At 35.0% G+C, this 26583-nt stretch overlaps 1 protein-coding gene across 1 annotated transcript in view; it reads left to right on the forward strand.

The window, feature by feature from the left end:
• Window positions 1-19676, forward strand: part of ASB7 (ankyrin repeat and SOCS box containing 7) — a 39915-nt gene extending 20239 nt beyond the window's left edge. The window contains exons 5-6 of the mRNA XM_043988366.1: window positions 2358-2963; window positions 14731-19676. Coding sequence (XP_043844301.1) covers window positions 2358-2963; window positions 14731-14870 — 746 coding nt within the window. The 3' untranslated portion in view covers window positions 14871-19676. The remainder of the gene's footprint in view (window positions 1-2357; window positions 2964-14730) is intronic.
• The last annotated feature ends 6907 nt before the right edge of the window (window positions 19677-26583 follow it).

A 26583-nucleotide genomic window follows, 5' to 3' on the forward strand; every position in this document is an offset into this window, starting at 1 on the left:
ATAGTTTGTCAGTTTTAGTCTGCTAAAAATTTGACATTTCTCAGTAAGCCAATCTTTTTTGTAGTATGAGCATGACATAATGGGAAGAGTCCTGGGATGGAAATAAAGGAAATTGTGGTATTAGTTATGGTTTTGCTACTAGCTTTGCTATATGTCCTTGGCCTAGTCATAGTTTGTAATGTGTAAGTTCTAGCTTTATTAATAAGTAGAACAAATAAGCAAATAAGGGTCACTAAAGGATACTTTACTGTCTAGTCAAAGTTCATGCACACTAACATCTGGAGAAGAGGGAAAGGCCTAATAATTTCACTAATAAGATGGCATGAGACATGTCCAGATACAGGTTAGAAATGGACACCTTCTTGGCAGGATCATTTCTTTTCAAAGGAATAGAGGGGAGTTCATGACTCTTGTTGCTTATCTGTTTTAGACAAGCATAGTAGCACTTTCTTCACTGCTGCACTTATTTACATCAAACAAACAGACTTGACTGAGTATAAGTATTTCTGCTGGGCAAAATGTGCCAAAAAAAAAAAAAAAAAAGAACATTGGTAGCTCAACTCATGACTATCTGTACCAGGAGGTGGCAGTAGAATACTTTTTTAAAAAAATTTTCTGACTGCTTTAATTTTTTTTAATCACATAGTTTCTTCGTTTTGTCACTTACCTCTAAGGCAAACCGTGATATTCTTACTATCACTGTGGATGAAAATAAAACCAGATGCTCTTAGTTCTGGTCTTTGTATGTTTTAACTTCCCCTGACAATTTACTCTGATGCCTCTTCATGGCATGGAGATAATCCTGGCTTCTCAAAAGCTATGCCACTGAAGTACAGGTTTTGTCAGGTCTTCAAAGCTGGAAGGGCTTTGAATACAAGCCTGATGACAGACTATATATATATATATATATATTGTCTAAGGACTAGAGTAGCTAAGTTCAGAGAGACTATTCACCAGAAGATTGATCACCACATGATTAAGTTTTTTGGCTTCCATAGCTCATGACCAATTAACTCATACATCCTATGCTGGTGAAGGGAGTAATCTCACCAGTGAAATCAATGTATGTTTTTATAATTCTCTTTTGAAATCTTTGTGTTTTTATAACTCTCATTAACAACTTTGTATTTAATTGAAGTTTTTCACTTTTCCCAAATATTTTCAATATTTTATATATCATCTGCCTTATTAATTTACTGAATCTATTGTTCATAGTATTTTTTATTTTAACACTTTGTTGAGCAACACATGAATGTTCCACAATGTTGAGGGTTGATGATTTTTCAAAAGGTTTCATGATGTTTTCCCATTGTGTATCCATGAAACAAAGTAAATTTAAAATTCTTCTATATGAATAAAACAGTATTTTAATAAGTCATTTGAACTGACAAATTTGACTTTTTGCATTTAAATACTAGCCTGATGGAAGTATGAATATAGCAAAGTGACCTACTTAGTCTGTGACAGCAGAAGCTCTTGCCCTTGTTTGACCAGCTGGTCAGGCAGTTCTGGTGGAATCAGAACCACAAACAGCTGCTGATCCAGCCTTTTATCTTAAGAAAAGATTCTAGGACAGGTGATGAAAGTCTTAGGCTATGGCAGTAGGTAAAGAGTGCACAGGGTCATAAATCATCATAGTTTTATTAAGTCAGTCAACTTGGGAAGAGTTTTGTATGGTTTTCAAAAATGTGAATATTTACACTACTGAGGTTTCTTCTAATTTTTCACACAGTGTGCTGCTTACATTCTTGTAAATTCCAAAGTTCTTGTAAAAATAATAATTCAAAACAGACTTTTCATCTTATGAAAACATGCTTTATCAAGATCACTTAAGGAACATATATCTTACATGCTTTGGAAATCCTACAGACCACAGAGAAACTTTTACCTAATACACCCTAAAATAACACAATCTGCCAGACCACAGTACATCCGCAATTTAGAATAGCAGATGTTGCTACACATGCTTCTTTTTAAGACTAAGAAGCAGCACAAGAGAAAATAAAACAAAAGTTTAAAATGAGGGGAAAACATGATAGAGATGAAGGTTTGGAATAGCCAGAAGAGAGATGTAAGCAATTGGTTTCAAATAACCAGAAGAGAAGGATGTGGCTGACAGGGAGCTGTATGTTTTGTGGATGCCTTTTCAAACACTTATGTGATCTGTCATCCTCATTCCATTAAGTTAAACTTGCTAACCTTTCATGAAATGGATTTTAATTTCATCAATGAAAAGAATATTATATGTTCATTTAAAAATTTGGATTGAAATTTTTGTGATACGTTGTGCATTAGGGTTTTCTCTTCATGTTTCTCCTAATGTTTTCTAACATTTTTTGTTCTGGTTTTAACTTTAGCTGATCCTACAGTTAAGGACTTAATTGGAGGCTTCACTGCTCTTCATTATGCAGCCATGCATGGTCGAGCCCGGATTGCACGCTTGATGCTAGAATCTGAATACAGAAGTGACATAATCAATGCAAAAAGCAATGATGGTTGGACTCCCCTCCATGTAGCTGCTCACTATGGTAGGGACTCATTTGTCAGACTCCTGCTAGAGTTCAAGGCTGAGGTCGATCCACTGAGTGATAAAGGTACAACACCGCTTCAGCTAGCCATTATCCGAGAGAGGTCAAGCTGTGTGAAAATCCTTCTGGATCACAATGCCAATATTGACATTCAAAATGGTTTCCTGTTACGATATGCTGTGATCAAAAGCAATCACTCATATTGCCGAATGTTCCTTCAGAGAGGGGCAGACACAAACTTGGGTCGCTTAGAAGATGGACAGACACCATTACACTTGTCTGCCCTTAGGGATGATGTGCTTTGTGCCCGAATGTTATATAATTATGGAGCGGACACTAACACAAGGAACTATGAAGGACAGACCCCATTGGCTGTTTCAATAAGTATTTCTGGAAATAGTCGACCCTGTTTGGATTTCTTACAAGAAGTAACAAGTATGTAATATCTTTTATTATAATTTTCATTGTTATTGTTGCAGTTGTTTTTACTTTTGCATGTTTCTTTTGAAGAATTGGAAGCATTTACAAACTTCATGTAATATCAGGCATCAATCATTCACATCAGCCCTGACTGGTAAGTAATGTTTTATTCATTCAAAATAAAAAGGAAGTTACCTTCACATCACATTAAACGTCCTGTGACAGATTAATGCTGCTACTGGTGTTGAGGATAGCTGTAGTTGTACAGTAAAAAGGGTAAGAGAAGGATAAAGGAGAATCAAGAAAATTACAAAAGGCTCACGTTAGAACAATGGAAAACAATTCCTATTGGCCATAAGGTTTATCTTTTCAGGCTCCACAGTTTTGATATTGAGATTAGGATTAGCATGAGTTTTATTGTCTTTATCTAGCTATAGAGTGATATTGCAACCTGTGATATGTGATTGGATATCTTTTAAACTTAGTTGTAGTGTTTTGTATATTGTGAACTTATATGTAAAGGAACAGTGATGTTTTAAGTTCACATTTGGGTATTTCATGAATATGTGCTTCCTAGCAATTACAGATTAAAAAAAAAACATTTGTTTTATCATTTTGTTGATGTAATATACTGTTTACACTAGTTTTTTGTTTTTTGTTTTTTTAGTTTCTTGAAGCATATTATGCTTACTCTTTATGGAGATGGAAAAAATAAAATAAGGCCTAAATGATAGCAAACAATTTGGTATTTTAATGAAACATTTGGTTAGTACAGTGATAAAAATCAATCATACTTATTTGAGTCATTGTGAATCACATTTTAACCCCTTGCACTGTCAAGATAAATGTTCCTTGCTGTTGCTCTTTATCTTATTTGATATTTTTTAAGTGTAAATATTTTCTATCAGTTTTCATATTTTCTTCAGTTTCATGATTGCACCTTTTCCAGCAAAAATTACGGGTTTTCTTCATAAGTGAATTCATTATTCTACTCCTTAATCATTTAGATGTATCTTTTTCAGAAAAGATACAACAACATGTGGCTCAGAAATAAGACATAAAATCAAATTTAGCATTCTAATCTTGCCTCTACTACTGATTTCAGGCAAGTGGTATCCATCTTGGCTTTCTTCCCTTTCTATAAAAAGGTAATTACCATGCTTTGCCAGTCATCTTTGGATATGTTTCATGATATTATGCTAATAGCAAAGAATTGATACTTAGAATGCCTAGCTATGTGCTGTCTTTTCTACAGGAAGATCCATGTGATCTGTACATTTGTTATATAAAACATATCATACAGTCTTGTTTCTCCTAATAGGGATATCTGCTTTGGAGCTTATCCATCCATTTTGTCTTGCCTAACCCCTTTATTGCTAATTGTTAACTACATAAAACTGTTGAGCTTTCAGCTCACATTTATATAGCACTTTAAAATTTACAAATCATCTTCCTCACAGCATTTTTGTGAATTAAGTAGTATAGTATCCCTATTTTACAGATGAGGAAGCTGAAGTGTAGAAAGTTATGATTTGCCTATGGTCACATAGCTATTTAGTAGCAAAGCCGATACTTAGACCCAGATCTCTTAATTCTAAGCCCAATGCTCTTTCTACCACACCATGCCTGTCATACCCCACTCCCATTATGCCTAGGTAGTCTTGAATTTTAAAGGTAATTTTTAATGTAGTACTTCATCCCCACTCTTTCCCTACCTTTTTCCTATGGCTATTAAATGTTGTGTTTGATCATTATATAAGATGTAATTTTAACATTGTTTACTTAAAATATTAAGAGTTTGAGGTGTTTTGATCTCATATGTTAAAGTTATTACCATTATATATCAATAACATTAAATGAAACTAGTCCAGCTACACAGGGAAGGGCATATGGCCTGCCTCATTGTCATTACTGGATAAAACAATTTGAGCTCAACTAGAATTTGAGGCAGTTTGGAATAGTATGCTAGCAATGATATAGCTTTTTCTTTCTTACTGTCTAACCCTGACCATTTCATCTCTAATGCTATGATTTTTAAAAAGGTATTGAATGAAATTTCAAACCCTGCATCTCTCAGCAACTTTCCTAGCAGACTTCATTTACAGCACTGATAAGGACTTTGGTACTGTCACAGATAAAACAAGCCTGAACCAGAGTCTTAGAATTATGTCATACCATATTTCCTATACAATTTTCATTTTATTCTTTTATGACTCTATTTTTTTGAATATTTTGGTTTTTTATGTCACTTTTTCTTCATATATCACATTTTTGAAATTCAGTTGAATTAACATTTGCAAAACAAATCCAGGAAGACCTACTGCCATTTATTAATATCCTTCAGCCATCTCCCATTTAACAACTATTTTACTGCTAAAATAAGGAGAATCAGGAAGGTGAATTGCTTCTGACTTCAGCTTCCTATGGCCTGAAGCAAATATTCTCAACTTTTTTTGTGTCACAGACACCTTTGGCAATCTGAAGCCTAAGTATCCCTTGTCAGAATGTTGTAGTTGTTCTTGTGATGGAAATCCTTAAGAAAGTGCCAAATTTCAGTTAGAGATTAATGAAAGTAAAGATTATTTTTTTTTTCCTAAATAAGAACATCCATGGATCCCTTGAGGGTCTTTGGAACACCTTAAGTATTCCTGTCCTCGAAGATAAATTTTGGTTAGAAGAGGTATAAATTCATTTAAGCAGCTTTTAAAACTTTCAGCAAATAGGTAGCTAAAAATTTGCAGCTGCTGTTGTTAAAGTACCAGAGCTACTAGAGTCAGTTACACTAGTAGTGCACTAGAAGAGTATATCAAATAGGGGGAAACATGAAGTCATATTTATTCATCAAACTGATGGGTGGCTCTCTGGGATGGAATACGTATTCCCAAAGTACTGAGAATAGTGCCTTACACATAGTAGGTGCTCAGTAAATATCTGTTTAGTAAATAAATGAAGAAAATAGGCATTTCTATACAATTTTCAAGATTTCTGACTGCCCCCTTATAAATTAAATATATATATAATATCATTGTCTTAAGCCTTAGTCCTCTTAAGATTGTTTATTGCCAAAAAGAAATGGAATGTTTCAGTCTGACCTTGGTATTAGTTCAGGTACATTCAGTCAGTGGTTATGTGAAAAACTAGCTTTTCTTTACTAGTGTTCTTGCTTATGGTATGGAAAATCAAAGTGAAGGAAAGTGCTCACTCCCAGGAAGTTCAAGGAGTACTAAGAACTGGGAACTGCATTCAGTCATCTGACATGAAACTTCTATCACTTTTGATTATTTAATTAGATTCTATGAACTTAGCTCTCCCCTCCCCCCAACATATTAGAAAAGCAAGATTGCCTCAGAATGATTTTTATGTAGAAATATAAACTTTATTGGATAGACTAGCTCTTCAAAGCTAACAAGGTCTGAATTTTTATTAGCTGTGCACCATTTCATCCTAAGGAGGGAAGAAAAACATGGTTGCCCCAAGATTTTTAAAACCTTACTTTGTAAAAATAAGTTTTTACTAATATGTTTTGGTTTTTTAAATCATCAAAATTTCTCCCAACAGCCCTAAACAGTGAGGGGAACCTCACAGAAATCCATCTTATATAACAAATGTTTTTTAAAAATGAGACATAGGGGCAGTTAGGTGGCACAGTGGATAAAGCACTGGCCCTGGATTCAGGAGTACCTGAGTTCAAATCTGGTCTGAGACACTTGACACTTACTAGCTGTGTGACCCTGGGCAAGTCACTTAACCCCATTGCCCTGCCCCCCCCCCAAAAAAAGACCTAGAAGGGGAAAAAATTGGCAAAATTGATCAGTATGTCAAAAAATGTCTGAAAATGTGTGCAGCATACCACCCATATACCTTCCACACCAGCAAAGGAGTGGAGTATGGGTATATTCTCTCATATCTCTTCTTTAGAGTCATGCATGCTTTTTGTAATTCTGGAAATGTTCACTTTTGTCTTTTTTGGTTCTTTCTAGTTACATTGTTGTAGTCATTGTGAATATTGTTTTCTTGATTCTGGTTACTTCACTTCATCAGTTCATGTAGATCTTCCCATGCTTTTCTGTATTCATCCTATTTGTCATTTCTTATGGCACAATAATATTCCATTACATTCATAAATCACAATTATTTAGCACTTCTCCTTTTGTTGGCTTTGTTATGTCAGAAAGTGCTACTATAAAGATTTTGGTGTATATGAAAACTTTCTTCTTACCTAGGACTCACTTTTCAATAAATGGGTCCCAGTTTCCTCAACTTAAAATGAGGGACTTGCAGGAAGATCTCTTCTTGCTTCACAATTCTGTGATTATGCCTTTAATAATTTAATGTCTGTTAATCACCTCTTGAGAAGCAGTGTGGCATAATGGGATGGAGAACCAGGCAAGAAGATACACAACTAGCTTTTTAACCTGGGGAAAATCATTTAACCTCTCAGTGCTGTAGGCAGTTCTCTAAGATTTTAAGTTGCAGAGGAGATGCTGACCTCTGCATTGGTAGAGGGAAGTTTCCTCACCTCGTAGTTTCTTATTCCAGTGAAATCTTGAGTCTCGTTTCTGTTCCTATGAATCTCATGATAATAAATATGAGAGGAAAAGTATGATTATAGCATAATGAAATTTTAAAAGTTATAGTGAAATCTCAATTATCTAACATCCTGTCCTTTAGATGAGTTTCATTTTGCTGTAGTAAAAATAGTCTTCTTTAGCAAAACATCATCTTGATTTAATTTTATAAACATGGAAAACACAGGAGTGACCGTTCTGGGCAAACTCATGGTCCATCAGGTTATTACTTATAGTAACCCCCAGATAGGTGTCCTCTTTGACATCAACTTTATATATCTCAGCTTTTTCTGTACCTCTTTATGCCTCTGTCATTCATAAATTTGACCAAAGGCAGTGTAATGAATTGGAAAGGACACTGAACTCACTTCAAACCAGGTTTACAGTTTTTGCCTTTATACTGTCTTGGTGTGTGAATTTAGGCAAGTCACTTTACCTCGCTAGACCTCAGTTTTCTCATCTGTAAAATTAGTAGGTAAGATTAGATGTTATCTTTCAACTCAAAGATTCTATGACTTTATTTATATTTCCTGCCATTACTGGTTTCTGGGGTGCTAAGCTCTTAAATTTATGGCCTGCTATGTAAAATAGCACTTCCTTTTATTTTTCCTTATATCTGTCAAGCTTCAAAGTATGTCCCTTTGACAAGCATTTATTAGGAGACTACAATGTGCCAGATCTAGTATTTCAGTTTATCTTCTTTTTTTCCTGCTGTTTTTGTTACTCTATATTTAATGTACTGAAAATAGTTATCTGTTGTTTATCTGAATACTGTGTACAGCCAACCTATAATAAATATGCTGCAAATGGGCATTATGTGCTGGTTGGTTGCCATATTCTTAACATCTTAGCAAACCTTAATTGATGCAACACTTTCCTATGATTTTCTGTAATTTATGAAAGATAAATAATATTCTATCCTACTTTTATTGTTCTCTTATGAACGAATGGTTGAGGCCAACGTTTCCTAAAAGAAAAAGTGGTGGAAGAGAAGTTAGCAGTTATTTGGTAGGACTTTTTAAAGTCCCAGAAACCCTCAATTGGTTACGAGCTTTAGGATATTTTCTTTGCAAACTTATCTGGTAGGGACTAATATCTGTCTAGTTGATTATGAAAAGCACCAACTATAACATCATTCACAGGTGCTTAAAAATACTATTTCACAATGATAGCAGTGACTCTAAACTTCTAACTTTGTTTTAATTACAGCTATATCTTCTTTTAAATTGAAGAAGCATAACCGTTTCAAGCTTCCCTTTTACCAAACATAAAGTAACAATAAAAATCACAACACTCCTTTTTTTAATCTCAAGATAGTGAAACTTAGTCTGTGGTGTGTATTGTCGAATACAGTAAAATGCCAGGTATGTGAACTAGAAGACTGCACAAAAACACCATTACACCAAGTGCTATTAATTGTATTAACTTGTACATTCTTTTGAGTACTCTTCCTTGATATATCAGCTAAAAGAACCAAAGGGATTTATCAAAACATTACATAGGAACTAGTTGGTGAAAGATTATTTACTGTACAAATTAAAGGCAATCCAAATATTCAAGGCAGATCCCTAATTATATTTTTCAGTCTTTAGTCTTAAAAATCACTTTTAGAATGAAATAATAAAATTCTAAATCAAGGGGGCGGCTAGGTTGGCGCAGTGGATAAAGCACCGGCCCTGGATTCAGGAGGACCTGAGTTCAAATTCGGCCTCAGATACTTGACACTTACTAGGTATGTGACCCTGGGCAAGTCACTTAACCCCCATTGCCCTGCAAAAAAAAAAAATCCTAAATCAAATTGCATGAGATTTTAGAATATTTTAGATTGAAAAAATGCTTTCCCCTTAATTTTTATTATGTGACTTTCTATACTTACTCAAAAACTTCACTCCTAGTGTATCATATTATTGGGATTTGTTTGTCATCAGTGCAACTTGAAAATATAAGATAAGAGTAATAATTTGCCTATGGAAAATGTGGTTTATAGACAGAGGTCTCATTATAGCCAACATTGTAGGTGTTCTAATTGCAGGTTAATTAAATTGAAGTTAGGCTTTGATTTTAGATAACCAGTGATTTTTCATTGCTTTCTCCTATGAATAAAAAAAGAGCAATAAAAACTACCTATTTCCATAGTTATAATTCTGTTTACCTTGTTTCATACTATCTCTACTGTTTTATTGTTTTAAGTTACTGTGAAATTATAAAGTTTTAAATAGCAGAATGAGAAGGGAATTCTAAGGCATAGGCAAGGGAGAAAACATGTTTGTGATGGGATTTTAAAATGAGATGGTGAGATAAAGCAAAGAGGTACAGGAAGGCTGTTCCAGATGTTGTACTGCAGCGACGGCCCTTGAAGGAACAATAGTGAGATTGTATGAAGTAATCTAGAAAAGCGTTCAGAGGTTTCTTTCATATTCACATATTTATGTTCCAAAAACTATAACCATTCTTGGTACAGTTTTTTAAATGTTATATATCACAGATGTTTTGCCTCTTTCTATATTTTTGATATTGTTTCTCATCTAAATTAAAAACTTTAATAACCAATTATAAATATTGTAATTAGAATATCAAAAGTGGGTGGACTTGAATTTCTAATTCCAGAAATTATGATGATAGGTCATGGTTTGTAATGGACCAATAAGAGTTGATTTACTTCTATTTTATACCCACCAATTATGCTAGTTTTCTTACAAAATCAAAATGCAAACAACTCTTTGAATTGTCACCAAAAATATTTAAATTCATTAGTATGATTACCTTGCAGTTTTTTTGTATATCCAATAATTGATGTGATCCTTAAATTACACTTTTTGTAACCACTCTTCATGCTCATTTCAGCCTTTAAAGTTTTATTGGCTTGATGATGTAGTTAAAGCACCGGCCCAGGATTCAGGAGTACCTGAGTTCAAATCCAGCCTCAGACACTTGACACTTACTAGCTGTGTGACCATGGGCAAGTCACTTAACCCCCATTGCCTAAAGAAAGAAAAAAAAAGAAAGTTTTATTGGCATTTGAGCTCTTACAAACTCATATAAGAATGAAATTTTAGGATACTGAACAAGCTTTATATCTAATTATATTTGTGCTTTTCCCTTTCCTTTCTTTTTTTTTACTCCTTTTACTTCCTTACTCTCTGCTGCCCCCAACCCCATTCCCTTTGTAGTTTGGTACAGCTCTGTACCAAATACTTGTAAATAATGATGTCATAATAAGAGCTAACATTTATAAATCACTTTAAGATTTGTAAAGCACTTTACATATATTATCTTTTTGTTTCTACTAACCACAGCCCTGCCTGAGTCAAAAAATTACATACGCTTTGTATTTATTAAGTTCATTCAACAACCATTTATTTATCATTTATTAAGTACCTACTATGTGCTTAACAAACATACCTTGTAAAAACTTTGCTATTGGTATAGTTTCCAGAAACTCCTAGGATTTCTTAGTAAATTTCAAGGTAATCAATTATTAATCATTTTATCTCTTTAAATAATATTGCAGTCAAATACACTCAGTTACAGAAGTTTATGGTTATAAGTATATATGATTATAGCATTTTTTAAGTCTCCATTTATTCAGATGTGCTGACTGAATGAACTATTGCTAGTTTTTCCCCAACAATTTTCTCCTATATGTTTTTACTCATATCTCTGCCTAATTCTATTTAGTAATGTAACAAAAGTACGTAGTTTCTCCTAAGAGGTCCAAGAATATTTCCAAGAATGTCTTTTGCTATAAATAATTCTAATGCTAAACTGTTAATTAACTCTTTGATCTTAAGGAAATCCTTTCATCTCTGAACCTCAGTTTTTTCATCTTCAGATGAGAATAATACCTACCTAATCTGACCCCTCAGAGTTCTTAGGAAGATTTAATGAGATGAAAGATATGGAAAATATTTTTAAAGTATAAAGTATATTACAAATTTGTAGTAGTTTATGTCTTAAAGTAGAAGGTGTCAAGTCTGGGGGCCTAGTCTATGACACCAGAAAAATTCCCCAGTGTAGTTCGAATCAGATTAAAATGGAATCGGGCAGTGTTTAACAAAATAAAAATGCAATATAATATAATGTCAATTCATGCTTTTCTAAGCCAATATGTTTCTTAAAGGAATTCATTTCTATTTGAGTTTGACACCATTGTCTTAAATTATTTGAAAATGTAGTAATTTTCCTTTGTACATCGATAACAGTAACAACGAGAAAAGAGGGGTTTTTGCAGAGCACTTATTTTGTTCATATATTTTCTGACATTTTGGTGAAATGAGAGTCAGACTAGATGATCTTCAAGGTACCTTCCAGCTCTAAATCTATGATCCTATGAGGCTTAGGATCTTGTGACTATACGAGGTTCTTTTGTATTAGAATGCTGTGAGGAAAGATAAAAAATGGAAATGATCTTGCCAAATGAATTCAACTCAGAGACATTCATAGTTTTCATTCCTACATGCCCACAACTTTTTTTTTTGTGACGTGAGATACATTTTATAAACTTTTTGTTTGTTTCACTCTTAAAAAAATTAAGGAGGGAGATATGAAACACCCTAATTTAAGACACTTTTAAATCTCAGAGATTTATAACAATTCAAATTGTTACTGTTAATACTATATACCAAATGGACAGAAATTACACATTTCAAGGGGGGAACAAATCATTTTACCTAGCAAGGAGTTTGTTCTATAAAAATATCCTTGATGATTAAAGAGGATCAAATTACCCTTACAGTTGTCAGAATACCTGAAATAATTTCATTTCCACAGCTTTGGCCCTTTAATTTAAAAATATAGAAATGCAGAAGTGGCGAAAAGAAATAGCACTTCATTAAGAAACATTTTTATTGTTCTGAAACATAAGAAACATGCTTATTCTGAAATTTAAATAAAAATGCTTAAAGTGTTAAATTTCAGGAGAATAACCAAGAGCAAACTAAATCACCTTACCATTGAGACTTATTGGAAGATACATATTCACAGAGATGGTTAAGAAAGATGTTTGCAGAGATCAACTAGAGCATAATTACATCAGAACACAGCAATATATCATGGTTTTGTTTGTTTGGTTTTGGTTTTTTGGGGGTGAGGCAATTGGGGTTAAGTGACTTGCCCAGGGTCACACAGCTAGTAAGTGTTAAGTGTCTGAGGCCAGATTTGAACTCAGGTGCTCCTGACTCCAGGGCCGGTGCTCTATCCACTGCGCCACCTGGCTGCCCCCTATATCATGCTTTTGACTGGCTCACCTTTTCTTCTTTGAATATATTATTGTGGTTTCTATAAACTAATCTTGAATATAGCCTTTGATCACGTATCTAATGAGAAGAGTCATAGTGTGAGAGGAAATATCATAGTTTAGGTTCTAAAATTATGTATTTTTAAATGGGAGTATTTAATCCCTTCCCCTTTTGTGGATTAATTTCTACTCTATTACTATTAGCAGTTTATTTCAGGTATTGCAAATAATTTGTATATAGCAGTAAACCTTGAATTGAAGATTTTTAAGAATCCTTTTAGCTGGATAAGGAAAAATTTATGTAAGCATTTATTGAAAATGACAGTGAGAGATTATTTTCCCAATAACTGTGATATGTAATAATAATTGGAGGTAACTATGGAGTTTGTATAGTTCCTATGGCCACTCAGCTGGTTTGGCTGCTGGGAGTTCAAGTAAGAAAGGGAGGGAATGCTACTTTATAAAGTCAAGTGTTTAGGGCTAAATAAGTATCACTGTTGAGGAGAGATAATAGTAATAACAGGGCCTTCTCCTTTTCCACCACAGACACAGCCTTGGATTAGCACTGGGGGTAGGTCAAGAGGCCAGGCAACAATGGATTCTGCATTGTTGAGGAGGGAAAGGGTAGACATTCCAAACGTTGGCAGGTGTGAAAGGAGGGGGAAAGGTCCCATAGTTCCTCTGTCAGTAATGCTTGGATAACTATTTATATGTAAGCTGAGATGTATAAATTGAGGTCTGCCTTAATCAATTTTTATAGTAGAAATATATACAGTATTGCTAACAGAATTACCCTTCATTAATCTCTATTTCAAACCCTTGCCATGACTTGTCATTGTAGGTGCATGTCATTATATGTTGTGTATACATGCACACACTCAGACACACATACATACTCACATATATTATATTGGCACACTTTAAGAATAACAGCAATGGAGTGGCAAAGCCTTTTCAGAGGTAGATTAACCATTATCCTGATAAAATTTTAAAAATTATTTTAAAAGACCTTTGTCTGAAGAGATTGATCATTCACAAAAACTGCATTTTAGATTTGCACTGTAAACAAATGCAGTTTCATCTAAACTAGCATATTTTTAAGAAGTCATTAAAAACATTTTATCAGACCATGAGATCACTTGAGTAATAAAATGGCTAATTAGTCTATGAAGGATTTCTGTTCCTTCATAAAGAAGATTTCCACTTCGCCCATAGAAGTTATATTACTTTATGGTAAAATCTCTTCTGTGTTCTTTGTAAGTTGTTGAAAATGATTGAAAAAACTTTAAGCTCTTAATGTGCACTAGGCACTAAGCTAAACACTGAGAATACAAATATAAAAGTTTCCTCAAGATGATTACATTCTAATGGGGGACTAAGCATATATGTTTTGGTCTGAAAGTTACAGGGATGGTGAGTGGAGTTAAAGTATGGATAGTGAGTTTATTCACCCTTTCCAAAAACAGCATTAGTGTCAATTTGATTATCATTCCCAAAGCCCACATTGAAAAGCATGGGTAAAGGGAGGAAATTTGCTCTTGGTTGTAACGCATGGCGGCATGGCCAGAGGACAGCCAAGTTGAAGCATGGTTGGGAGTTCTGGAGCTAGCTAGACAGAATGAATTCACTCCACCAATTAATTAGAGCAGCACAGCCTCAGGACTGAAGTTCTAGGAGCAGCGATAGAAAATATATGTTGCTACTTCTGTCTCTTTGGGGGTGTATTGTGAGAGAGAGAAAAACAGAGACAGAGACAAAAATTGGGGAGCAGTCTGAAAATGGAAAAGAAATTGGTCATCATAAGATTTTTAGGTAATTACTAGGGAGTTATGCTTTTGTCTATGTATAGTTAGTTGATCAATAATAGAAAAATAGGCTGTGTAAAAGTCATTAGAACAGTTCCTCATTACATAAACCAAAAAGCTACTTTAAATCTTGCAAAATGCTTTATAACTTTTTTTTCTAATTTTCTTTTTAGGGCAGCCCAGAAACTTGCAGGACCTGTGCCGAATTAAAATTCGCCAATGTATAGGCCTTCAAAATCTAAAACTACTTGATGAACTACCAATTGCCAAGGTCATGAAAGACTACTTAAAACACAAATTTGATGATATCTGATATCAATGGGACATCATGAGCAAGATTAGGAGATATATACCAGATACTTAAAAGGCTTGTTGCCTTGCACAAAGTATATCCTATGCAATTTCTGATTTGCTGTGAAGTCAGAAGGCAGGTATACACTTTCGGGTTTTTTGTTTGTTTTTCACTGTAGGGGAGGGTTTTTTTTTTATACCACATGCTAGAAGGTCTTAATTTTGGTTTCTTGGTCCAAGTTTAAAAGGTCCAAGCTTTCTATACAATATTGCATTTAGAAAATTGTTGTGTTTGTTGTTATTGTTGTTGATTTTTTTTTTTTAATGAAGCGTGCAGGTTTGGAATGGAGAATTTACCCTTTTCAGAACGTTTATGGTTTCCATTGGCACGCATGGTATTGTAAACCAGCTGAGCAGTTGTTAAGCTGAGTGAGGTTTGAAGATATAGTTTTATCCAGGGGGGTCCATGGATATGCTGGAAAATGCCATAAGAAATTTTAAAATAAATACAGTCACCCCATTCCATTTTAATGAATACAAATTGGCTGTTTTATACAGTTCTTTTCCTAATTGCTATAGCTAAGATATCATAAATCTAGTACCTCGGCTTTTCTGTTAGTGTGCTCGTGTTTTTAACTTTGTTTTTTTAATAACAGTAGTACACTACACAGAGACATTGTGTCTCATTTTCTCTTTGTCTCTAGTTGAATATGTTCTTTAAAAAAAAAGTTAATGGAAAAGAAAATAACTTTATAAAGCTAATCTATTCTGTTTCTAAAACAGTGCCTCCGGTGCAATAACCTTTCTGGTGTATTTTATACATTGTTTTATTTAATGTTCATCATTCCATAGCCAGCTTAGATATGTCCATGAAAGTAGGAATTGACTGCCACTTTAATTTTCTATTGACATACCATAATACATAATTTGAAGTTTGATTTTAACATCGCTCCTGAAAACATAATTTTATTTTACTCCAAGCATAGATTTCACACTCATTTTGGTAGGTCTCTTTAAAAAAGAAGTCTAGAATTTGATGAAAACATTTTGCTTTAATGCAGTTAAATAATTTGGTGTGGTTTCAATTTTTTTCCAATTAAAGTATAATAAAATGTCTGTGGGGTACATATTTAGTAAATTCACATAATTCATTATACAGTAACAAAATTTCCCCTATATTTTGAAAATTATTATACGGAATGATTTTATTTTCTAAGTTGACCGGGCACGTATTTGCACTGTAAACATGATAAGACATGATTAAGTGTCTTAACAATTGACAATATTTCTGGGACCCATAAAGATCTGAGATGATGCCTTTGGAAATGTTTTCTGCACATGCTTTGGCATCATATTAGCTTCAGAATGTCATTGTTCTTAATGTTTTTGTAGACTTTTCACAATTTTAGGTACTGGTAATGAGTTTGTTATCAGAAACTTAGGTGCTGAAACAATTATTATTTTCTGTATTGCTAGTTTCAGATCAGAAAATGTGAGGGAAATGGTTTAATTGAAAAATGTAGCTAAATTCAGAATTAGGCCTCCACTTTGGCTTTATCTCTCTAGAGCCAGAAGTAGTAGCTTAAGCACAAAGCTTAATGTTAGTGTGAATGCACAATATCCAATGGCAGTGAGGATTATTTTACTCTGTTGTGCCTAGGCAGTGAGCAGGTTTTCAAAAATGGAGACCTAAAGAAAAAAATATATATTGCTCATATGATACATAAAGCTTTTCAATTTCAAGACACCAGTTAGAAAGTGGCCTAACTCAGTAATGACTGAAGTTATTATAACTTGGGCATAGTGGGATTTGAGTTGGTCTGTGCTTTTTGTATGCCTCCCAAAAGTGGTCTCCAAAGAGGAGCCATGTAATGAATAAAGGGGGAGTCTGAATTTAACTGCCTTCTCATTCCATTAGGTGATTCCCAGGTCAGGGTGGATCAATAGGGGTCAAATAGGGACACTTGCATTGTCTGAGTCCACCTGGTTCCTCTCCATGTATGTCACAATGTCTAGTCCTATAATGTGAGGAAATTGCAGCACCTAGGTATGATGAGGTCAGGGTAGGATGGCGTGGGAGCCTTGCACTCTTTAATTTCTTGGCATTCCAGAACAGTAGTGTTAGTTATCTTAAACATAAGATTCACCCCCCCCCATAATTGTTAATTTATTAATTTAGTTTAAAACTTTTTTCCCCCATTTTCATTCAAAAGTTACATCAGTATTTTCTAAACTGATTTAGCCACTGAGTTTTAGTCAGGGAGTTCCAGATAAACAAATCAGATTAAGGTAAATTCTTTGTTCTATGTTGCTGCTGTGACTTCAGAAAAATTATGAGAGATCTTCCTGGAAATGAAATTTCTATTTAATGAAGAATTGTATAATTCCATTATTTATTGTTTAAAGTTTGATTATACTGGTAACTTAAAAAGAATACTTTATTTTGTTGTTGTTAATAAAATCCCAATCATATATCACATTTAACAGTATCTAAAATTTATCTAGGTAATTGGACAAATTTATTGATTAAAATGCTAGTTTGTATTTGAATTTGATTTACATGGAGCCATTCTGTTGTCACAATTTGGATAGAAAGAACAAGGATTTTTAGAAAAAAAAAAAACTGATTTGATTATACCAGAAAATCTTGACTACAAAAAGTTGAGATCATATTATAATTTTCACTGATCCTCATAGTTTTCTCTTAAACTACTTTATTTAACTTATTACTAAACCTTTAAAAAATATATTTGGCAAATACACCAAAGACGCAGACGAGTAAAAGATTATGATCATTAATGAACTGCAAACCTCATCCTTTAAAACTAAGCAGAGTGTTTTGTAAATATTTGTGTTTATAAATGTACAGCAGAGTAAGAGTGTTTTTTAGATTATTTAATTCCCATATTTCTAAACTATTTACTACGTTATAGTCCATACTCGTTAGTTTGAAAGGCTTTTGACTGTTTTGGTTTTTAATTCATTATCACTCATGCTTGGAACAGCACTTCAGCTAAAGAATTTAGTGTTCTGGCTAGAGTTGGCAGTAGCAGAAGTGCACATCTGGACAAAGAGGAGCATGATTCATTTCTCATACACACCCTGAAAGAGAAGAGAATGTGTAGTTTGATTACCAGAGTGGACCATGAAGAAATTGAAATCCTAACTTTTCTGCAGAGTTGCTCACTAGCCCAAAATGTGATTGGGATAAGAACAACTTCCAATTTGCCCACAAATTTAGCTTCCATGTAACTCCTTGTGTGTTATATCATAATGTATTTTGTTCTTCCTTTGTAATGTAAGTTTTGTTTGGGTCAATTTGAATTTAAAAAAAAAACTTTAAACCTGGTTTAAAAAATATTGGAGCCTTGTCCTGTTTATTTCTAGTTTGTTTTAACTTTTTTATTTCTAGCTGTTTTATGAAGAAAAAAGTGAACCACTTTTCATGTATCAGCATTTTGACTGACCAGGAATTATGTAAGACCAGGATATTAAAAGCCACTGCTAATGTAGATAAAGTCATCAGATATTAGTCTTGTTCAAGTGAACTTCGTCATCCAGCCATGACTCTCAAAACCAAAAATATGCAATCTCCAAAAGTCAAAACACATTCATATCCTTAACCAAAAGCTGACTCGGCATCAAACTTTTGGGGGAAAATTCAACCACTGGTTTTGTGTGCCATTCAGAAAGGGGATGAAGTTTGGCTCACACATTGCTTAACATACAAAAAGGTATATTAAGACAAGTTAATTAGTTTGAGGTAGTTTAATAGGCCTCAAGGAGAACGAAGCGAAATGGCTCTTTGAACTCATACAAACCACATAGTATGGCCAGATTAATATAGGGGAGGGAGGTAGATGAAAATCTAGCCATTGATTCACCACCTCCTTAAAAAGGAAATTCTATATAATATATCAGCTTAAAAAATTAAAAAACAAAACAAAACACCTTAGTGCAAACTTACTCAATGCCTGGCTTATTGAAGGCTATGAATGTGTATTTGAAGCTAAGTCTGAAGATCAACAGGTGGGTCAAATTTGGAAAATTACTGAGTTGTTTGGAAATCTAATTTAAGTCGTATTCATATGTTATGTAAGTACCCTATTTGTTTTTTCAGCTGAAAGATGTTTTATAAAAATGTTTTGATAGCTATTGACTTAAGAGATTATCTATTTGATAAAAACATTTGCAAGTCCCATGCAGTTGGATGTTGAAGACAATTCTACCCTGTTTGGTTAAACTCAATATATAGAAGATGTTCTTTAGTCATTTGAGTATAAGGAAAGAAGTTATGTAGTTTTAAAATCTGGTTTTCGTCATCACTAGTAAAGATTTTAAACTCTTATTTTCAGAAATTTTGAACTTCAGAACTAAGTGATAAACATGGATACCTGAAAAGTCACCTAAGTTGTTACCTGTGTGCTAAGGGTAGCTTGAGTTTTGAGGTTTTTTTTTAATATATGTATTTACCAGATCTTGGCATATTTTACAAATGTTCTTTTACCTTCTAGAAATACTGTTGATACATGAACAATTTTTACTGTTTTAACTTGAGGCAGATTTTGAGAAATTTATCCATTGGATAAATGGCAAGGTAAAGAGAGTAGTAGCCTAAAAATAATACCTTGGATTCCTTTTTTCTGCAGTCCTTGGTTTTCTTTCTTGACTTGTTGCTCTCTGAAATGGTGTCTTGCACATAGTAGATGCTCAATAAATAATTTTTAATAGACTGTAAATGTGCCCTGTTCACATATCTGTGCTATTTCAATTCAGTACCAAAGAGGTAAGTTATTAATGAATATAGGAAATTTATAATACATTTCAAATAAACAAATGATTGAGACAAATTATTTGTCCTGTATTGCTATATGGTACCTTAAACTTAGGAAAAATATTATTCCTCTCTAATGAAAAAATATCTTAACATTTTGTCATTTGTGCATCTTAAAAGTAATATTCCTTTGACTTAAAATTCTATTGGTTTACATGTATAATTTTAGTTGGAAAATTTCTTTGAAATTAATACAAATGCAAATGCATTTCATGTGATCGCCTTTTAATAGTCATAAGTAATGTAGTGACTCATTTTTTTGTGTGAAACAAGAATGTTTAAATATCAACAGAATGATAGTTGAGCTTAGACAATGGCCATCAATTGAAAGTAGGTAATAACTGTTATATGATGAGTAGGTATATACTGTGAGTGAAATGGTGGTAATACAGCTGTAGATATTTCCTATATTATCTGATAAATAGTTGCAGATCTTTCCTGCTGCTAGTTTTGGGACTGATAGCTGTTTTCTTCTCACCTATGTCATCTCCTTCTTTCTCTTCCTCTCCCCCCTGTACCCCACCCCACCCCCGCAAATTATAGAAAAATACTTTACTGGAGATGATACTTGCATAAAACTAGTTTCAAAAATATTCAGTCCCTTAGTTTGCTGATCACTTACCTCAGAGAGTAGTCTGGATTCTGCATTACATCCTTGGAGTTTTTAATGCCACTTATTTTGCATCAGTTACACTGAATTAGAGATCAATCACTAAACATTTATATTCATTAAGCACCTCTTAAGTGCTAGGGATAGAATAAAAGCAAAAGGCCTAGCCCTCAAGCTTGTCTAATGGGGGAGACAACAAACAATGTACTTTGGGGGGGGGGCAGTTGGGTTTAAGTGACTTGCCCAGGGTCACACAGCTAGTAAGTGTTAAGTGTTTGAGGTCAGATTTGAACTCAGGTACTCCTGACTCCAGGGCTGGTGCTCTATCCACTGCGCCACCTAGCTGAACCCTCTTTTTTTTTAATATATATATATATTTTATTTTTTGAATTAATTGTATAGATATATATTTATTTATTACTAGAAATATATATGTATATGAAGTTTTGCCTGAATATATATGTGTATATATATGTATACATTTATATGTATGTATATATATTGTTGGTCTTTGGTTTTCACAGAGAACCAATGACATCATGGGGTGATGTCTTGACATGTGAATGAATTGAATTTAAATGAGTCAGAGTTTCACAAAGTCATCAGCCTTACTCTCTCTTCAAAGTCATTTAAATCCAGTGACAGGATAAAAGTTAAGACAACTAACAATAGCCTGGGAGGCAGTCGATGACCTTGGCATCTTTAATGTCTGATCAAGCTCTTAGCACTTAAACCATTTTCTTGTTTTAAAAAATAGAAATTTTTATTTATTTAGAATTTTCCCCAAGTTACATGTAAAAACGAATTGATTTTTTAAAACTTTTTAAAACTTTGTGTTCCCAATTTTCTTCCTCCCTCCCTCCCCAGCCCTCCTTAAGAATTCAAGCAGTTCAATATGTTATACATGTGCAGTCATGCAAAACATTTCCATATTAGAAGTAACAAAAAAAATTATACTTCAATCTGTGTTCAAATACCATCAGTTCTTTCTCTGTACATGGATTGCATTTTTCATAACTCCTTCTGATAGCATCCTGCTCATTATTTCTTTCAGCACAATAGTGTTCCATCCTAATTTCATCCCATAATTTGTTCAGCCATTCCGCAGTTGATGGGCATCACCCCAATTTCAAATTCAACTTTTTAAAAAATTTCTTTTACGGTACCAACCTAGTAGTGATATTGCTAGGTCGGAGAGTATGCATGGTTTTATATTCCTTTGGCCATATTTCCAAATTGCTCTATAGAATGTTTGAATCAGTTTACAACTTTACCAAGAGCATATTAATGACTCACTTTCCCCATATCCCCCCACATCCCACACAACATTTGTCATTTTCCTCTGCTGTCCTATTATCCAATCCAATAGGTATGAGGTAGTACCCAGAATAGTTTTGACCTGAATCTCTCCAATCAGTAGTGTTAGAGGATTTTTTTTAATGTGACTATAGGTGGCTTTGATTATTTCATCAAAAGATAAAGTTTTCAGATGAAATCAAGCTTCAGGGGGTACAAGGTGGTATCATTTGAGGAGAGGCACATTCTGCACTTCCCTGGCCTGTAAGTAACGTCACATCTGCTTGCTCTTTAACCCAAAAACAGAAATCTGGTTCACTATGGTTGCAAGCTCCAGTGTGCCTGTGCCCCTCCCCCATCTGGGCCATTGCAACTCCAGACTGCTTCCTGGTTCCAAGCACGGAAAACACAACAGAGTTCTGCCTCAGTGCCAGCAGAGACCCCTGCTATCTCCCCCCAGCCAACTGCTTGACCCCCTCACCAGTCCATGAGCTGAGTTCCAGAAGTACCTGCTGCTGCCTCTAGCACAACCTGCCTGGGGCTGGATCTGCACTGTGAGGCTACAGGGCTGGGCTCCACTTTCAGCCCTGCTGACCTTCTAAACCATCTTTGACTGGAAAATTATCTCACCTTATCCTTTTGTGGGTTCTGCTGCTCCAGAAATTGTCTATGGCATTATTTGGAAGGATTGTGTGGGGAGGTCTGCAAAGTTACTGCCTTTCCTCTGCCATCTTGGCTTCGCCCCAATAATATATATCATCAATGAGAGTGAATTTAACCTTGGGTCTTCCACTCTAGTCCTAATGCTCTATCCATTGTACCACCTAGCTATCTCTTGTGGAACAGCCACACCACCAATTCCAGACCTCAGGAACTTCTAAAGAAATAGGATGCCTCAAGAGCTTCTCTATATAGGAAAATAGATCTTTTTTGTGTTCATCTTCCTGTATTAATATACTCTTTCTATGTAGGTAACAGCCAAGAATAGAAATATAGAAGTCTGACTGGAAGAATAAAGGGGTGGGAGTCTCATACTAAATAAGATCAAGCTGACTACCAGTCAAATAAAATTAGCCAATGCCAACATTTTCAGAGAAGTCTTAAGTCAAGATCCTCTAAATTAAATCAACATACACTTTAACTAGTAATAATTTTAAAATTTTTACCATGATTTTTTTTAACTTCTGAGTTTTATATTCTTTCTCCTGCCCCTCCCCTGCACAGTGAGAAGGCAAGCAATATCATATCAGTTATGCATGTGAAATCATGAAAAACATTTCCATATTTGTTGTAGCATTAAAAAAAACAAGAAAAAGTAAAGAAAACGTTAAACTTCAATTTACATTCTGTTCATCAATTCTCTTTGGCAGTAGATAGCATTTTTCATCATGAGTACTTCAAAATTGTCTTAGATCATTGTATTGATAAGAGTAGCTAAGTCTTTCACACTTAAATATCATTACAGTATTGTAACTGTGTACAATTATGTCCTGGTTCTGCTCGCTTCATATTGATTCATATAGGTCTTCCTAGGTTTTTATGACACTCTACCCTTTCTTTAATAGTATTCTATCATGATCATATACCACAACTTATTCAGTCATTCCTCAATTGATGGATATTCCCTTGATTTGCAATTCTTTGCGAACACAAAAAGAGCTGATATAAATATTTTTGTACATGTGGGCCTTTTCCCTGTAAATAGCATAGACTCTGAGGGTCTTCCCCTCCCAGATTGATTTTTATTTTCTTCCTTTCCTCCCTCTATCCCTCCCTCCTTTGCTTCCTTCCTTCTTAGTTTTTCTTGTAGGAAAAAGGCTTTCTACCCCCCCATTTCTTACCTAGCCTTAATGGCCTTTTTGTAAGTGAAGACATCACCTTCCTGATGTCATTGGTCCTCTTCAAGAATAATGGAAAAATGGGGCAGAGCCAAGATGGTAGAGGAAAGACATTAAACACACAGAACTCCTGACACAATTACCCCCAAAACAGCAATAAAACAAGGCCTGAAGCTGCAAAACCCACAAAAAGATGGGCTGAGATTATTTTCCAGATTAAAGGGGGCCATGCTAGGCTGAGAGCAGTCCAACACCATGATTGTACCAATTCAGACCCCAGACATGCTGTGCAAGAGGAACTAACCCCTGAGCCTCTGAATCAACTGCAGCACCAGTGTCTTCTGGAACTAAGCTTACAGTTAGGTGAGAAGACTGAATGGCTGGCTGGGGGCTTGGGGGAAGAGAAATGCAGGAATATCTGCAGGAGCTAAGGAGGAATTTGGCTATCCCATCCCAGCAGGGAACCAGGAAGAAATCCTGAGCAGCGGGAAGCCCAGGTTGGGGAGGGGCTCAGGGTCATCAAAGCTAAGATCCACAGCACACATAGTTCTACTGGCTGGTTAATTAGCAAGTAGGCTTGAGGTTATCTTCGGACCAGAGAACAGGCCAGGCAAGAGAAAAACTTGCCTGCCCTCAAACCAAAACCCTTTGAACCCACTGAAGGTTGGGACACTGTACCTTGAAAGTAGGGCCCCACTGTAAGAGGGAGTTAAAAGTCAAATAAAAGATGGCAAGATGATCAAGCAAAGAAAGTTGAGAACTATCTAAAGTTTCTTTAGTGATAAGGAAGATCGAGGTGCACCCTCAGAAGTGAATAACAACCTCAGGGCCCCTACATCCAAAGCTTCCAAGAAAAATATGAATTGGTCTCAGGCCATGGAAGCGCTCAAAGGGGACTTTGAAGAGAAAGTAGGAGAGAGAAAAGGAAGATTTAAAGAGATGGAGGAAAGAATGGAAAGAGAAATGAAAGCTATGCAGGAGAGTCATGAGAAATAAATCAACAGCTTGAAAAGCCAAATGGAAAAAGAGATAAAAAAGCTCTCCCAAAGAAAATTATCATCTAAGAATTAGGATTGAACAAATGGAAGCTAGTGACTATGAGGAACCAAGACACAATAAAACAAATCCAAATGATTTTTTTACAAATAGAGGGCAATATGAAATATCTTTGGAAAAACCACTGACCTTGAAAATAGATCCAGGAGACAGAATTTGAAGATTATTGGACTACCTGAAAACCATGACCAAAATAAGACAGCATCTTCCAAAGATTGTCAGGGAAAATTGCCCTGATATTCTAGAAGCAGAAGGCAAAATAGAAATTGAAAGAATCCACCAATCACCTCCTGAAAGAGGTCCCAAAAGGAAAACCTCCAGGAATATTATAGCCAAATTCCAGAGCTCCTAGGTCAAGGAGAAAATATTGTAAGCAGCTAGAAAAAAGGAATTCAAATACTGTGGAGCTACAATAAGGATAAAACAAGATCTAGCACCATCTATATTAAAGGACCAAAGGGCATGGAATATGATATTCCACAGGACAAAGGAACTGGTACTACAGCCAAGAATCGTGTACCCAGCAAAACTAACTATAATCTTTCAGAGGAAAAAATAGGATTTCAATGAAAAAGAGGATTTTCAGTCATTTGTGATGAAAAGACCTGAACTGAGTAGAAAATTTGACTTTCAAACACAAGACCCTAAAGAAGCATAAAAAGGTAAACAGGAAAAAGAAATCATGAGGGATATTAAAGGATTAGACTGTTTACATTCCTACATTTCTCAGTATTAGGAATACACAGAGGACAAAGGTCTGAACTGAATATGAAGGAATGATATCTGTAAAGCATTTATTTTTTGTTTATCCTTGTTCTTTGTGGGGCAAACAGGGTGGGGTGTCATGTCTGGGGCCAGATTTGGGCTCGGGGCTTCCTGGGTCCAGGGCTGGTGCTACTGTGCCACCTAGCTAGCCCATGATGACATCTTTAAAATACAGTTGATGTGTGGTAGGAATGCATTGGGGAAGGGGGAAGGGGAGAGGTGGACTGGGGAGAGGTAGTTAACATGAAGGACACAAAAAAAACCTTATTAAGGGGAGGGGAAGAGGGGTAAGGAGTGGGGGAATGAGTGAGCCTTATTCTCATCAGAATTGTCTCAAAGAGGGAATAACATGCATACTCAAGTGGATATAGTAATATATTTTTGCTCTGAGGGAAAGTGGGAGGGTAAGGAGATAAAGGTGTGGGGAGAAGAGGGGAAGGAGGAAAGGGCAGGTTGGGGGAGGGAGCAGTAAAAAGAAAAACACTTGAGAAAGGTGAAGATGTTCTGCCTAACTGCACATGTATGGCATTGAATTGCTTGATTTCATAGGGAGGGTTGAGGAGGGAGGAAAAAAAAATTTAGAACACGGAATTAGCTCAAAGACCTTAATTTCATCAGAGTGGGCTCAAGGAGGGAATAACATTCACACCCAATTGGGAGGAGTAATCTATTTAACCCTACAGGAAAGTAAAAGGATAAGGAGAGAAGAGTGAAAGAGGGGAGGGGGCAGTCAGAAGTAAAACACTTTTGAAGAGGAATAGGATAAAAGAAGATAGAAACTAGAGTAAATATCATGGTAAGGGAATAGGATGGAGGGAAATAGTTATGATGATTGACTATAATGGCAAAATATATGGTATCTACTTTGCTAGGCTATTGTGAAGAAAATTCTTTGTCTTGCAAATTTAAGGTACTGTATCAAAATTATGATGAACAGGAAGCTATCAGAAAAATCTGGAAAGACCTACGTGAACTGAAGCAGAGTACAATGTACTGTATACAAAATTATAGTAACTTTTTCAGGAAATCTTGTTAGGCTTGTGTATAGTTGAAACTTTGCTTATAGCTCTTTTCACACTGTTGTCTTCTTGTTCCCTGCCACCGTGGTAAATTTTTATGGTCAGATTTTTTTATTGTTATTTGCTCATTTTTCTAGCCTATTTCTTAACTTTGAATTTTACCTTAAAGTTGGGCTCTGGACTCCTGAGCTTCCAAATCAGCTGCAGTGCCAGCATCTTCTGGAATTAAGCTCATGGTCTGGTGAGAGGGCTGAATGGCTGGCTGGGGCGGGGGGTGGGGGTGGGGGTATACAGGGGTATATGCAGGACGTAAGGGG

The sequence above is a fragment of the Dromiciops gliroides genome, chromosome 2 (assembly GCF_019393635.1).
Source record: "Dromiciops gliroides isolate mDroGli1 chromosome 2, mDroGli1.pri, whole genome shotgun sequence".
Lineage (NCBI taxonomy): Eukaryota > Metazoa > Chordata > Mammalia > Microbiotheria > Microbiotheriidae > Dromiciops > Dromiciops gliroides.